Source organism: Palaemon carinicauda, unplaced genomic scaffold (assembly GCF_036898095.1).
Source record: "Palaemon carinicauda isolate YSFRI2023 unplaced genomic scaffold, ASM3689809v2 scaffold599, whole genome shotgun sequence".
Taxonomy (NCBI): domain Eukaryota; kingdom Metazoa; phylum Arthropoda; class Malacostraca; order Decapoda; family Palaemonidae; genus Palaemon; species Palaemon carinicauda.
This window is the reverse complement of record NW_027171870.1, coordinates 13,436-27,177: the sequence shown is the minus strand read 5'-3', so window position 1 is coordinate 27,177 and position 13,742 is coordinate 13,436. Positions and strand designations below refer to the sequence as shown.

At 45.0% G+C, this 13,742-nt stretch overlaps 1 protein-coding gene across 1 annotated transcript in view; it reads right to left on the bottom strand.

Annotated features, from left to right (window-relative positions):
- Nucleotides 1-13,123, bottom strand: part of LOC137637237 (tRNA (guanine-N(7)-)-methyltransferase) — a 32,154-nt gene extending 19,031 nt beyond the window's left edge. The window contains exons 1-3 of the mRNA XM_068369497.1: nt 12,835-13,123; nt 9,879-9,988; nt 7,547-7,740 (exon numbers count right to left, since the gene is read on the bottom strand). Of these exons, the coding sequence (XP_068225598.1) occupies nt 7,547-7,740; nt 9,879-9,988; nt 12,835-12,911 (381 nt within the window). The 5' untranslated portion in view covers nt 12,912-13,123. The remainder of the gene's footprint in view (nt 1-7,546; nt 7,741-9,878; nt 9,989-12,834) is intronic.
- Between the last annotated feature and the right edge of the window lie 619 nt (nt 13,124-13,742).

Sequence of the window (13,742 nt, the reverse complement as noted above, 5' to 3'; positions counted from 1 at the left end):
GTCTCTTAAGAGACCTGAGGACTCGAACCACGTTCCATGGAGGAGGTCTCACTTCCGACTGAGGGCAGGTAAGCTCGTAGCTTCGTATGAGTAGAGAAAGTTCCAGCGAGGAGGAAATGTCCATTCCTTTCAGCCTGAAGGCCAGGCTTAAGGGCTGAGCGATAGCCTTTCACTGCCGAGTCTGAAAGGCACATTTCTTCCCGCAAATACACAAGAAACTCCGCTATTGCTGGAATAGTGGCATCGAGGGGAGAGATACCCCTTCCACGACACCAACCACAGAAGACTCTCCACTTCGCCTGGTAGACCCCTGCGGATGACTTTCGCAGGTGCCGAGACATCCTTTCCGCAACTTGTTGCGAAAAGCCTCTCTCTGTGAGGAGATGCTGGATAGTCTCCAGGCGTGAAGCCGAAGTGATGCTACGGCTTTGTGGAAGATATTGCAGTGTGGTTGCTTGAGTAGCTCGTGTCGTGGAGGAAGTTCTCTCGGGAGTTCCGTCAGGAGCTGCAGAAGGTCCGGGAACCACTCTGTATGATGCCATAGCGGAGCTATTAGAGTCATTGACAGGTTGACCGATATTCTGGTCTTGTTGAGCACCCTTCTCCTCAGACAGAACGGTGGGAAGGCGTAAACGTCAATGTTGTCCCACCGTTGTTGGAAGGCATCTTGCCAAAGTGCCTTGGGGTCCGGGACTGGGGAACAGTACAGCGGAAGCTTGAAGTTCAAGGCTTTAGCAAACAGGTCCACTGTCAGGGAACCCCACAAAGTCAGGACTTTGTTGGCTACTACAGGATCCAAAGACCAATTGGTATTCACTATCTGCGATGCTCTGCTCAGACTGTCAGCGAGCACATTCCTTTTGCCCGGAATGAAGCGAGCCGATAGTGGAATCGAGTGGACTTCGGTCCATCTCAGTATCTCTACTGCAAGATGGGATAGCTGTTGTGAAAAGGTACCTCCCTGCTTGATGATGTAAGCCACTACCGTGGTGTTGTCGCTCATCACCACCACGGAGTGACCCGCCAGGGTTTGTTGGAACTGTTGAAGTGCTCGATATACGGCCTTCATCTCTAGCAGATTTATGTGGAGGTACTTTTCTGATTCTGACCATAGGCCTGAGGTCCTGTGGTTCAGAACGTGGGCCCCCCACCCTTCTTTTGAAGCGTCTGAGAACAGCATCAAATCCGGGGGGAGGACGAGAAGATCCACTCCCTTTCGGAGGTTTTCGTCGGTCACCCACCACTGAAGGTCCGTCCGTTCCGCAGGACCCATAGGGACCAGAATGTCCGGGGAATCGTGTCCTTGATTCCACCGGGACATGAGCCGCCATTGCAGAGATCTCATCCTGAGGCGGCCGTTTGGAACTAGACAGGCCAAGGAGGAAAGGTGACCTAGGAGACATAACCACGATTGGGCTGGAAGCTCTTCTCGTCTGAGGAGAAGATCTGCGACCCTCCTCAGCCTTGCTATCCTGTCGTCTGATGGAAAGGCTTTGTGGAGATTAGTGTCCAATATCATGCCTAGATATACCAGTCGTTGAGATGGAAGCAGAGAAGACTTCTCGAGATTTACCATGATCCCTATATCTTGGCAAATTCCCAGAAGCTTGTCTCGGTGTCGAAGAAGGGTCGATTCCGAGTCTGCCAGGATCAGCAAGTCGTCCAGATAACGGAGGAGACGGATGCCGATCCTGTGTGCCCACGAAGAGATCAGGGTGAACACTCTGGTGAATACCTGGGGTGCTGTGGAGAGACCGAAACACAGCACCTTGAACTGGTAGATCTTGTTGTCTAGGCTGAATCTTAAGTACTTCCTGGAAGACGGATGGATTGGGATCTGGAAGTTTGCGTCCTTCAGATCCAGTGTACACATGAAGTCTTGCGGTCTCACTGCAAGACTGACCGTGTCTGCTGTCTCCATGCTGAACGGAGTTTGTTTGACAAACTTGTTCAGAGCTGAGAGGTCGATGACTGGTCTCCAGCCTCCAGATGCCTTCTTTACAAGAGAGAGTCGACTGAAGAAGCCTGGGGAGCCGTCGACGACCTCCTGGAGAGCATCCTTCTTCAGCATGGTCTCGACTTCGGCCCGTAGGGCTAGCCCCTTTGCCAATCCCATGACATAGGAGCTCAACGACACTGGATTCGCTGTCAGGGGAGGAAGAGATGTTATGAACGGGACGCGATATCCCTGACTGATCACGGAGATTGTCCAGGAATCGGCCCCGAGTTGCTGCCACCTGAATGCGCAACTTTTTAGGCATCCACCCACTGGTGGACATGCAGGGGGATTGCCAATCCTAGCGTTTGCGGCCTCGGCCGCTCCCTCTAGGATTCTTGCCTCCCCTGGAGGACTTTTTGCCCTTCTCGTCTCTGACAGGAAAGGGCTGCTGCCGCTGCCGGTTTCGTCGTCTTGGACTGGCGAGGTTGTTGAGGTGTTGGAGGTTTGTAGGGCTTTGTTGTAAGAGCCCTTTGGAGAGGAGAATCCTGGTTCGACTTTCTCCACCTCTCAGCTGCCTGTTCCACATCCTTGGGCTCAAACAAACTCTTTCCCAGGAGGGAAGAGTGTCTGAGCTTGCAGACATCCACGGCTGGGACCTTCGAGTGGAACCTCTCGGTCACCGCATCACGTCACTTCAGGATCGAGTTTGCCCACAAGTTCGAGACTTGGTGGGCCAGAAACTCAATGGTGCGCGTGCCCGAAAGGAGGAAGGTCTCCAAGGCCTTCCTGGTGCTCTCCTTGGACAGATCCTCGGATTGCAGCAGGATGCCCAGAGACCCCAGCCAGACATCCAGCCACGAAGTGGCCTGCATGGCACACTTTGCGACCTTCTCCTGACTCAGGATCTCTGTTGCCGAAAATGTCACTTGCCGGCTGGAGCGTCTCTCAAGAGAGAATCCCCTGGCAAGCTCTTCCACAGAGTGGTGGAGTGGAAGAGCTAAACAAGACTCCTCCATGATCTCAAAATACCTCCTCGGTTGGACACGAGGAGGTGGGAGGAGCTTGTTGCCAGCAGTGGAACGGCTGGAGGAGGCGAGCTCGGAGAGTTGGCCCTCAACCTTATCCCTGGCACTCTTCACCCCTTGGGACCAAGGCAAAGCCGCACGGGCCTTAGTGGGTTTCTGAGTGCCAAAGACTCGGTCCAGGACCGTGTCCTTGCCCTCACGAGGGGCGATCTCCGGGTCCTTGAACCCGTTGAGATGCCTCATCAGAGTCAAGACTTGCCAGAAGGCATGTTCTGACTCTTGCTGTTCTCCTCCTGGTGAACTGGCAGCAAAGTCTCCTGTCCCCAGATGCTCTACTTGAGGGGACACGTGGACGTTTTCCTGGGGTCTCGCTGGCTCTGGTCGAATCCTGGAAGAAGACTTCGGGATAGTCTTCGAGTCCTTCGGTTCCCTTCTAGGAGGGATGCAGGACTCCAGCAACGAAGTCTGAGGGCTCTTCTCCGCCCCAACATGGGACGATTCTCCTACTCGCGGTGGGGTCTCTCCCATTGGTGCGGTGGGAGAAGGTCTCACATCGGTAGATTCTCCTGAGGACGGAAAAGCTTCGTCCACAGGAGAAGGAGAGAACGTCGGTGGGGGGGAAAAGGAGCCTTCCTTACGGACTTCTTAGGAGCCAGTTTGACCCTGGGAGAAGTCACCACGATCTCTACTCCTCTCTTCCTCTTCAGTGGGGTCGGAGCTGCCGTTGGTTTGAGACTGTCATGGGTAGATAGAATAATATAGGAAAGAATGTTAAAACATGTGATTTTTCTACTCTTAGAGAAGCAGAGAGAGAGAGAGAGATAAGGTCCCGCTATTGTTTATTGAAGCTGTCATCGTCAAGATATTTATTATGTGCCTAGGCTGGTGGTCTTTGAGCACAACGATCCCCTGTCTATAGCGGACCAAGGAAGCCATAGGAGAAGAAGAACAGTGTTTGTCGCCGGAGGATATACACATTAGCTGAAGGAGTCAACGTTATGGAATTTGATTACACCAGCAGAGCGTTCGCCTAGGTGTTATCAGCGGTTTCAAGGAACACCAATGAGGATGAAGAAACGAGAAAATTTCCTTATATGGAGCTGTCCATAGTTAACCCCTCCCATACAGGGATATATAAACTTCCACGCGATCGAGAGAAGAGAGAGTACGAAAGAGAGAAGAGGAGGAAGCCCGAGAGAGAGAGAGAGGGAGAACAAGCTCAGTAAAGAAGAGAAGGCGTAAGGACCAGAAAGCAGATGTAACCAGCTTTGTCCGAGATGTCCTAACGAGTTGCCTCCCGCCCTCATTACCAACGACGAAACGCCAGACCTGAAATATCTCCGTCCCTGTCAACCGTCGAGAGCTGCTGAGAAGAGTAGTATATTCTTTTTGTATTATTTATCTACCATCTTGACTGTTCCCTATTTGCTGGAGTGTAGTTTAATCAAATGATTTTCTTTGTTTAGTTCAGTGCTTCCTAAGTACTCAATCAAGAAACATTCACCTTTGACTAGTTGTAAATAAAATTATGTTTTCTTTTGCGAGTTTTCTTTCTATATTTCCTATTGTTTCATCTTGGTTTTCAGTCGAAGAGTCCCCATTTCATTAATCAATTCAATAGAACCTGGTTCGATCCCCACGAGGATCGTAACAGAGACCCAAATCAGGGAAGGCAGGCTCAACAGCCTGGACGACAGCTCTGATAAGGGACCCAAACCATGGCTGCTTAATGACAGACGCAGTGTCAGAGACTCCCGCCGGAGGGAATGGGATCGGGCGATCCTTCAGAGTAGATACCATAGGGCCTGCCTGAAACGAAAGGGAGGAAGATTGGTGCCTAGACCTCTCTGAAGACCTCCCCTCCTGCGAGCGCGCTGTTCTGCGCTTGCAGGGAGGGGGGGGGGGGGCGTGAAGAAGATGACCTGACTGCTCTCGCTCCAGAAGACTCGCGTTGCGAAACCCGGAGCTAATCGCGTTTGGGCTCGCGTGATGGAACAATCCCGCGGAGATGGAAGCACGGGCGCGCAGGCGTGAGGGCGCCTGGACGCGCAGGCGAGTGCTGGCGACCAGGAGAATGACGGCGCGTAGGCGAACGACAGAGCGCAGGCGACCGATGGTGCGCAGGGCGAGCAGGTGAGCGACTGTGCACAGGTGAAGTTGCGCGTGGGTGCGCAGGTGATCTTTTGCGAGCAGGCTCGTGGGCGCGTGGGCGTGCTGGAGAGTGATGGCGCGCAGGCGATGGGTCGCGCGGACGCGCCGGAGATCGTTGGCATGCAGGTGCGCGATCTGGAGAAGGCAGATGGGGCGCAGGATAAGCAGGCTTAGAAGCGCGTGAAGGAGACTGCTCGTGGGCGCGTGGGCGTGTCGTATCCCGTCCACCTATGGAAGTGAGCACGGTAGGAGCTGGAACCTGTGGGCGCGAAGGTAACTGAGCCCGATGGCGCGTAGGGGAGGGTTGACGAGACGGCGAGTTCCGAGGGCGCGCAGGTGAAGGCTGGCGAGAAGGAGAAGGATGAGGTTTCCTTCCTACGCCCAGATCCGAAGATCGTGGGCACGCGGGCGAGCTATGGCGCGTAGTTACGCGCTGGCGCGCATGGGAAGTTCCCTGGAGAACCTGGAGATCGTGGGCGCGTATCAGGATCAGGGCGCGCAGATGTGCGCTGGCGAGGAGGAGATCACTGCCGTACAGGAGATCGCTGACGCGCAGGAGAGCGCTTGCGAGTAAGAGAGCGCTGGCGAGCAGGAGATCGATGGCGAGCAGGAGAGCACTGACATGTCGACTCTGCCATAGGAGATCGCTGGCTCGTTGTTTCCGGCACAGGATGACACTCAGCAACAGCAGGAATAGGAGAAGGCTTGTGTGTAGAGAACGTGGGCGCACAGGTAAAACCTGGCACTTAAGGGACTTGCTCACATTGTGAGACAAGCCCTTTTGCCCCGAAGGGACCGGTGCCCGTTGGATAACGGGGTGCGAGGGCGCCCACTGCGTATCAGCTGCCACGAACGGTGAAGGCGTGTCAGCAGGTCTGGCAGGCGTAGGGGATCACGAAAGATCTGCAGAGAGGTCCAGAGATGCGGCTGCAACGGTCGACTCACAACAAGGAGGATCCTCTGCGGGGGATGGCGAGGGCGAGGAGCCGAAGAGGCGTCTCCTAACTCCCTTGTGGGGAGAAGGAAGACCTCTACGGCGAAGAGGAGGGAGAGCCTTGCGACGGATACGTCCTCTGGGAGCAGGAACACCATCGTCGGTCCTCCGAAGAGGAGTCTCTGTCAGTGAACTCCCCCGAGGGGGAGAATCACCTGCAGGAGAGACCGTTGGACTCAGCTCCTCCATCGAAGGATGTTCGGAGGGGGGAACTGAGCCTTCAGCAACATCAGCACCCAAGGCAGGGGTTTGACCCGACCCGTCGGAAGCCTCTGCCACAACAACGTAGACGATAGACAGAGGATCAACCTCCGCTATCACCGGCGATTGTTTGACAACTGCGCCCAACTGGATCAAGTCAAACAGGGCTTCCCTGGAGGGAGAACCCTTAAGCCCCAAGGAAGCCCAATGCTGCAATAAATCATCATTATAAACAGAAGCAGAAATAGATAAATCCTCCCCCGGAGGAGGAGGAGGAGCTGCCTCGCGATGGGAGGCAACTCCCTCTCCCGAACCCCGAGGTCGGTCAACAAAAGAACGGCCTACGCTACCACTCGACGGCCTCTCACGAGAGACCGATCGAGTGGGAGCTACGGAAAAGGTTCGGGCAACGGAAGAAGAGTCCTTAGAATTTTCCTTCTTCAAGGAAACCCTTGAAGGAGAAAGATCCCGCTTAGACTTCTTCTTCCGTCGCCGGGAAAACCGCTCCCACTGGGAGGTAGACCACTCCCTGCACACTTTATCCTTATCACACCGTTGACCTCTGCAGAACGGACACAAGGTGTGAGGGTCCGTCTCGACCGCCGACATATAAGTCCCACAAGGGCGGTCGGGTAAACCAGGGCATTTCCGCCGCATGATAAGGAGAGAGGCCAACTTCCAAACACAAACTGAAAGAGAAAGCAAAAAAGATTAAGGCTGTCAATGCGAGGATGAGAGCAGACATGCCTGACCATCACCCGAGCCAAAAGTGAAGTGGATCAGTTCACTGGTGTGTGAGGGGGGAGGGGTAGCTAGCTACCCCTCCCTTACCCCCAGCTAACTAGCGAGGGGGTAGTTAACCCTCGTTAAAAATCTAATGCCTCGTCATTTCAGCTACGCCGAAAGTAATACCCTATTTAAATAGCGTGGTTTGTATTTCGGTTACGGAACAAATTGCTTGGTTATCATTGAAATACATTTATAATCTAGACAAACCCTTGACCCAGGTAACTAAAAAAACATTGTAATCAGTTTTTTATTTTTCCAGGGTTTGGACACCCTTTTCTCTCCACAAATTTCCTATTCAAAATGCAATAAATTAACACTTTTTCATAATTTGTTACATTTTTCTTGTCCGTTACCATTATGAGGCAGCACACAGTAGTGCCGGAATTACAAATGTCACGGACAAATACATTCAACAAAATTCTTTATCAAGAAACAGAGAAGTCTTACCTGCCCTTTTTCGAAGAAGTTAGGCATATATTTCATGGCATTGGTTCGAATGCATGCAATGTTCTGGTAACCTCCAGGGACGTCTTTCTTCGTTTCCCGCAAGCCAAGAATGCGGTCGGCTACAAAGTCGGACACCTTGACGCGAATTTCCATCCCTAACATCAGGGTGTCGGGAAATACTTGCGCTAGGGAAACTGGAAAGTGGAAATAGCAATCAATGGCAAACAAGTTTCTGTTTTTAACATAAAAGAAGCTTTTGAACCAGATGTGTAGAGTTGGTTTGGAAGAAATCAGAAAAGTTTTTAATTTTATAAAACTTCAATATCTTTTTTACTTAAATATAGAGTATCAATAAAGGGATTTTGACGAAGGAAAAATCTATTTCTGGGCAAGGAACCTGTGTCGCCCAGTGAAATGCTCCTCTAGCACCATTTCTAAGGCATAGTTATTGCTGAATATACCAGAGAAAAAAAGAGATGCATGGAATGCCAGGAATAAACCTAGCTCGCTCACTCATCGAGTGTCGGTATAGAAAACTGGGGCGTGATTGAACCACGACCATAGATCCCCTCACCAATTAGACCTCTCCTTCATCAACATACCCTCTCTCTACCCCCTACATCTCCCCACCCCCCATCCTCATTCCTCTTCAGGACTTGCGTTGGTCAGACATTTCAACGTTGTTTGGTAAACGTCGCAAGTTCTCACACACAGATATTACCTGCTACGTCATGGAGTGCCATATGTCTCCCAGGAGCCAACTCTACTAAATCCAATCCAATATCAATCCATCGTTATCGATAACAACATTTAAAATTCCTAACATTTCTCTAATAATTAAAGATTTTAATCAGATGGTCCTACCAGTATTAACTTATGCAATGAAACTTTGAGCCTTACTAAAGCCTTAGAACATGAGCTAGTTACAGCTCAAAGAGCTATGAAAAGAATAATGATGGGAATAACACTAATAAACTGTAGAAGAGCAACATGGATACGAAAGCAAACTAAAGTAGAGGATTTTCTAACAACATGTAAGATAAAGAAATAGACATGGGCAGGACATATAATGAGAATGACAGACAATAGATGGACATTAATGGGTCCCAGGAGATTTCAAAAGAAGCAGGGGAAGGATGAGAAGACGATGAATTGACGAGCTAAGAAAATTTACTGGTATAGACTGGCATTGGAACAACACCATAAACGAGACGAAAGTGGAAAGACCTGTCTGAGGCCTATGTCCTGCAATGGACCAGTTTGGGTTGATGATGAAGCTGAACATACTTGTGTTCCTAAACTGCACATACTTTAAGTATTTTATTTAATCCCCAGTACACAAAAATAAGTTGCATTTAACAATTTTGTATACAAAATACAAAGAAGGTAAATAAAAATAATTACATATACAAAATAATCACAAGTTCCCTATGAAAATAATCAACAATTCATCAAAAAACAAGAAAATAAAGAGCATGACACTTTCTATTTGCCTACACCAAAATGTGAACATTTTTTTATCAGTATTATCATTATTATTTTTACTAGCCAATCTACAACCCTAGCTGGAAAAGCACAAAGCTATAAGCCCAAGGGCTCCAACAGGGAAAAATAGCCCAATGAGGAAAGGAAATATACAAACTAAAAGAGAGGTAATGAACAATTAAAATAACAGAAACAACATTAACCCTTTTACCCCCAAAAGGACGTACTGGTACGTTTCACAAAACACATCCCTTTACCCCCATGGACGTACCGGTACGTCCTTGCAAAAGACTGCTATTCACATTTTTTTTTTTGCATATTTTTTATAATTTTTTGAGAAACTTCAGGCATTTTTCAAGAGAATGAGACCAACCTGACCTCTCTATGACAAAAATTAAGGCTGTTAGAGCAATTTAAAAAATATATATACTGCAAAAGGTGCTTGAAAAAAAAAAATAACCCCAGAGGGTTAAGGGTTGGAAAGTTCCAAATAGCCTGGGGCAGTGTTTCCCAACCCTGGGGTAAATTACCCCAGTGGGGTAATGGACCCGTATTTTTGGGGTAATCAAGATGTTCTGAAATTGAGTTATTCACATTCCCATAATTATTGCCATAATTCATACACAAAATCTGCAATAATTATTTTATAGGAAAACTCAATAATTTTAACATGATCCATACAGTTCATCAGGTGGTTGCAAAAAAGCATCCGATGTTACCGGGTATATGTTCAATGGGGTAATTGATTAGTTGGAAATAAAATTTTTGGGTAATCATTTAAAAAAGGTTGGGAAACACTGGCCTGGGGGTAAAAGGGTTCAAATAGATCTTTCATAAACAAACTTACCTAGCAATCCCCCATAGCCACAACCGATATCTGCAAATTCTACTTTCTTGTCACTAGGGAAATGCTGAGGATAGTGAAGACTCCAGTCAACTGCGCCAGGACTCACGGGACTGAAATGCCAACAATTAAGATATACGTTAAGGTAATCCAATCAGATTTTACAACTTCATCTCCATCAGTACAACCCTAGTGGGAAAAGCAGGATGCTATAAACCCAAGGGCTCCAACAGGGCAAACATAGACCTGTGAGGACAGGAAATAAGGAAATGAACTGTACGAGAAATAATGAACAAGTAAAATCAGTAAATACCCTAGTTCCCCAAGATCAAATCATCATCATCTCCTCCTACGCCTACTGACGCAAAGGGCATCGGGTAGATTTTCCAAATCGTCTCTATCTAGAGCTTTTATATCAATACTTCTCCTTTCATCATCTCCTACTTCACCCTTCATAGTCTTCAGCCATGTAAGCCTGTGTTTTCTAACTCTTCTATTATTATTATTATTATTAGCCAAGCTACAACCCTAGTTGGAAAAGCAAGATGCTATAAGCCCAAGGGCTCCAACAGGGAAAAATAGCCCAGTGAGGAAAGGAAATAAGGAAATAAATAAATGATGAGAATAAATTAACAATAAATCATTCTAAAAACAGTAACAGCGTCAAAACAGATATGTCCTATATAAACTATTAACGTCAAAAACAGATATGTCATATATAAACAATAAAAAGACTCATGTCAGCCTGATCAACATAAAAACAGTGCCTTTTAAACAGAAATTGGGGCAAAACCTTACAATTTAACTATGGAAGAACTTCAAAAGTTCAAAGTTGGAGCAAATGCTTTTTTGTTGACCAGGCGGACATGAGTCTTTTTATAGTTTATTTATGACATATTTGTTTTTGATGTTGTTGATAGTTTATTATATGACATGTCTGTTTTGACGTTGTTTCTTATTTTAGAATGATTTATTGTTAATTTGTTCTCTTCATTTATTTATTTCCTTATTTCCTTTCCTCACTGGGCTATTTTTCCCTGTTGGAGCCCCTGGGCTTATAGCATCTTGCTTTTCCAACTAGGGTTGTAGCTTGGATAGTAATAATAATAATAATAAAGGAATTGGGAACAAAGGATAAGTACAAGACCAAAAGGATAGATTACGATGTATCCTGTAATTGGGTGCATGTAAACAATACAGATATGATTGGTACTGGTTTGCAAAGAGCCTGTGATTACCAAAGATATTTCTACATAAGGGATATTCATTGAGATATTGACAGCATAAAAAAATTAATTCTAATAGCCAGGCCTTCTCCATCATGAGGCTCAATACTACACAGTATTCTAGAAGTTTTATTCCAGCTGTTACCAAGTTGTGGAATGATCTTCCTAATCGGGTAGTTGAATCAGTAGAACTTCAAAAGTTCAAAGTTGGAGCAAATGTTTTCATGTTGACCAGGCTGACATGAGTCTTTTTATAGTTTATATATGACATATCTGTTTTTGACGTTGTTAACATTTTCATAGGACATATCTGTTTTGACGTTGTTACTGTTTTTAGAATGATTTATTGTTAATTTATTCTCATCATTTATTTATTTCCTTATTTCCTTTCCTCACTGAGCTATTTTTCCCTATTAGAGCCCTTGGGCTTATAGCATCTTGCTTTTCCAACTGGGGTTGTGGCTTGGCTAGTAATAATGATAATAATAATATTGGTAAGCAGCTTCATCCTACCTTAGGTTAGGTTAAGGAAGGCTCGGTTAGAATGTATCCCTGGAAACTTGCGTTTTCTTAAAAGTTAGATTGGTAATAATGATAAAGGAATCAATAATATATAGAAAGCAATTATAAAAACTGACACATAATTAACTTTATTTGAATATCTACCCAGTAAACAGATATGTGAACAACCATAACATGTAAGAACACTTGGAAATCTATTGTTACTTTTCTAAACCCTTTCGCCCCCAAAGGACGTACCGGTACGTTCTTGCAAAACACTGTTATTTACATGTTTTTGCATATTTTCGATAACTTTAAGAGAAACTTCAGGCATTTTCCAAAAGAATGAGACCAACCTGACCTCTCTATGACAAAAATTAAGGCTGTTAGAGAAATTTAAAAAAAAAATATATAACAAAATGTGCTCGAAATTTAACCTTACCTTGACAGTAAAAGGGTTAACCTTGGTGAATATTTCACGCACTCCAACGATAATAAACACTGAAAATTAATGTAGTTCGTTGAGACAGGCTTAAACTTTCTTGCTACTTGTCAAATCAATTTTATCTATGGCAAAGTTGTTATTCACCTTGGTGTGAAATACGCTATGAAGCTAATTTTACGATTAAAAAATTATTGCAATTTAGTTTTACCTCACCAGGAGTGAAGCCAGTTGGAAAACGCCACAAGGTTGGGACTTGGTCTTGGGGTAAGCGTGCTATACGTACGATGACGGCCATGCCCCATAACTCACCTATTTTCAAACTCATCACTAAAAATTCCCGCTAGTATAGTTGGTAAAGACACGTCTTTCAGGTTAGGTTAGGTGGAGAAGTTTATGTTAGATTGTATTCTATACACGTGTTCCTGTCCGTTGTTATACAAAGGCTCTGGGTAAGTTAAGGATATGAGAGTCTAAAGGGGCTGTAGCCCTCGGTTGCTAAATAGGTAAGGATACGACTCGTAGGTTAGGTGTGGATCCTTAATTTAAGTGTTGTTCTTGTGTTTGAGTCCTTTTTAAAATTATTTTTCAGTCAATTCCAGTCATTTTCTAACAGATCTGTCCCAACAAACACATTCTATCATATTCCTACCGATACCTTGCCCTGTAATACACTACAATAATACCAAATATCTTTGAACGGTAAAAGGGTAAAGTTTTACCAAGTTTGAACAAGCCTACGACCTTTAGCCTAACCTAACCGGTATGCATAGGGGTAAAACAAACTTACTAATCAAAGTTGTGGTCCGCAATTGGATTTGAATGGGCCCTCTGACGGTAATATTTCTTCTGTGGTAACTTGGGCATTTTTCCAATAGATTTTTCGACGAATTCAATTTAATTTCCTTGTTCAGGACACTGACCAGGTGGTCTGTCAGACCTGCTGTCCTACGTTTCGGATGAAGATTGGTCGAACAATCAAGAAATTTTACGAATAAATGTGGAATTTTTTATCATATAATCGCCATAATGAGCAAAAAATATGGAAAAATTTATTATTTTCGCTTAATTAAGTTAAACTTAAGTTATAATTAACTTCGAACTATGAAAACTTGAAAATATTTCAGTCAAGCTTAGATCACATTGGATCATATCCTCTGTAACGGCTACCCTGTGTAGCTACTCATTTATTTTCTATTTTTCCAATATTATTATAAATTTAATTTTAATATTACTCATTGCCTTTCCATAATTTTTAAATAATATTTATATATCGAATATGTTTTCCTAATTTTCTATATCTAATAATAGTAACTTTTCCATATTTATTTTCCTTATTCTCGTTTTCCAAATCCAGTATAATGAATTTCGTTTTAATATTTCTCTTCTGGTTTTCCATAATTTTCAAATAATGATTATATATTGAATATGTTTTCCTAATTTTGTATTTCAAATAGTAGTTTTCGGAATTTCTTTTAGAATTTAGAATATCGTTTTTGGTTTGTTTACGTTGGATATGTAACGGCACCTCTAAATATACCTTACTTTTGGGTAATTAATTTATACATGATTTTCCTTCTTTTGTATATATATATATATATATATATATATATATATATATATATATATATATATATATATATATATATATATATATATCTATCTATATATATATATATATATATATATCTATATCTA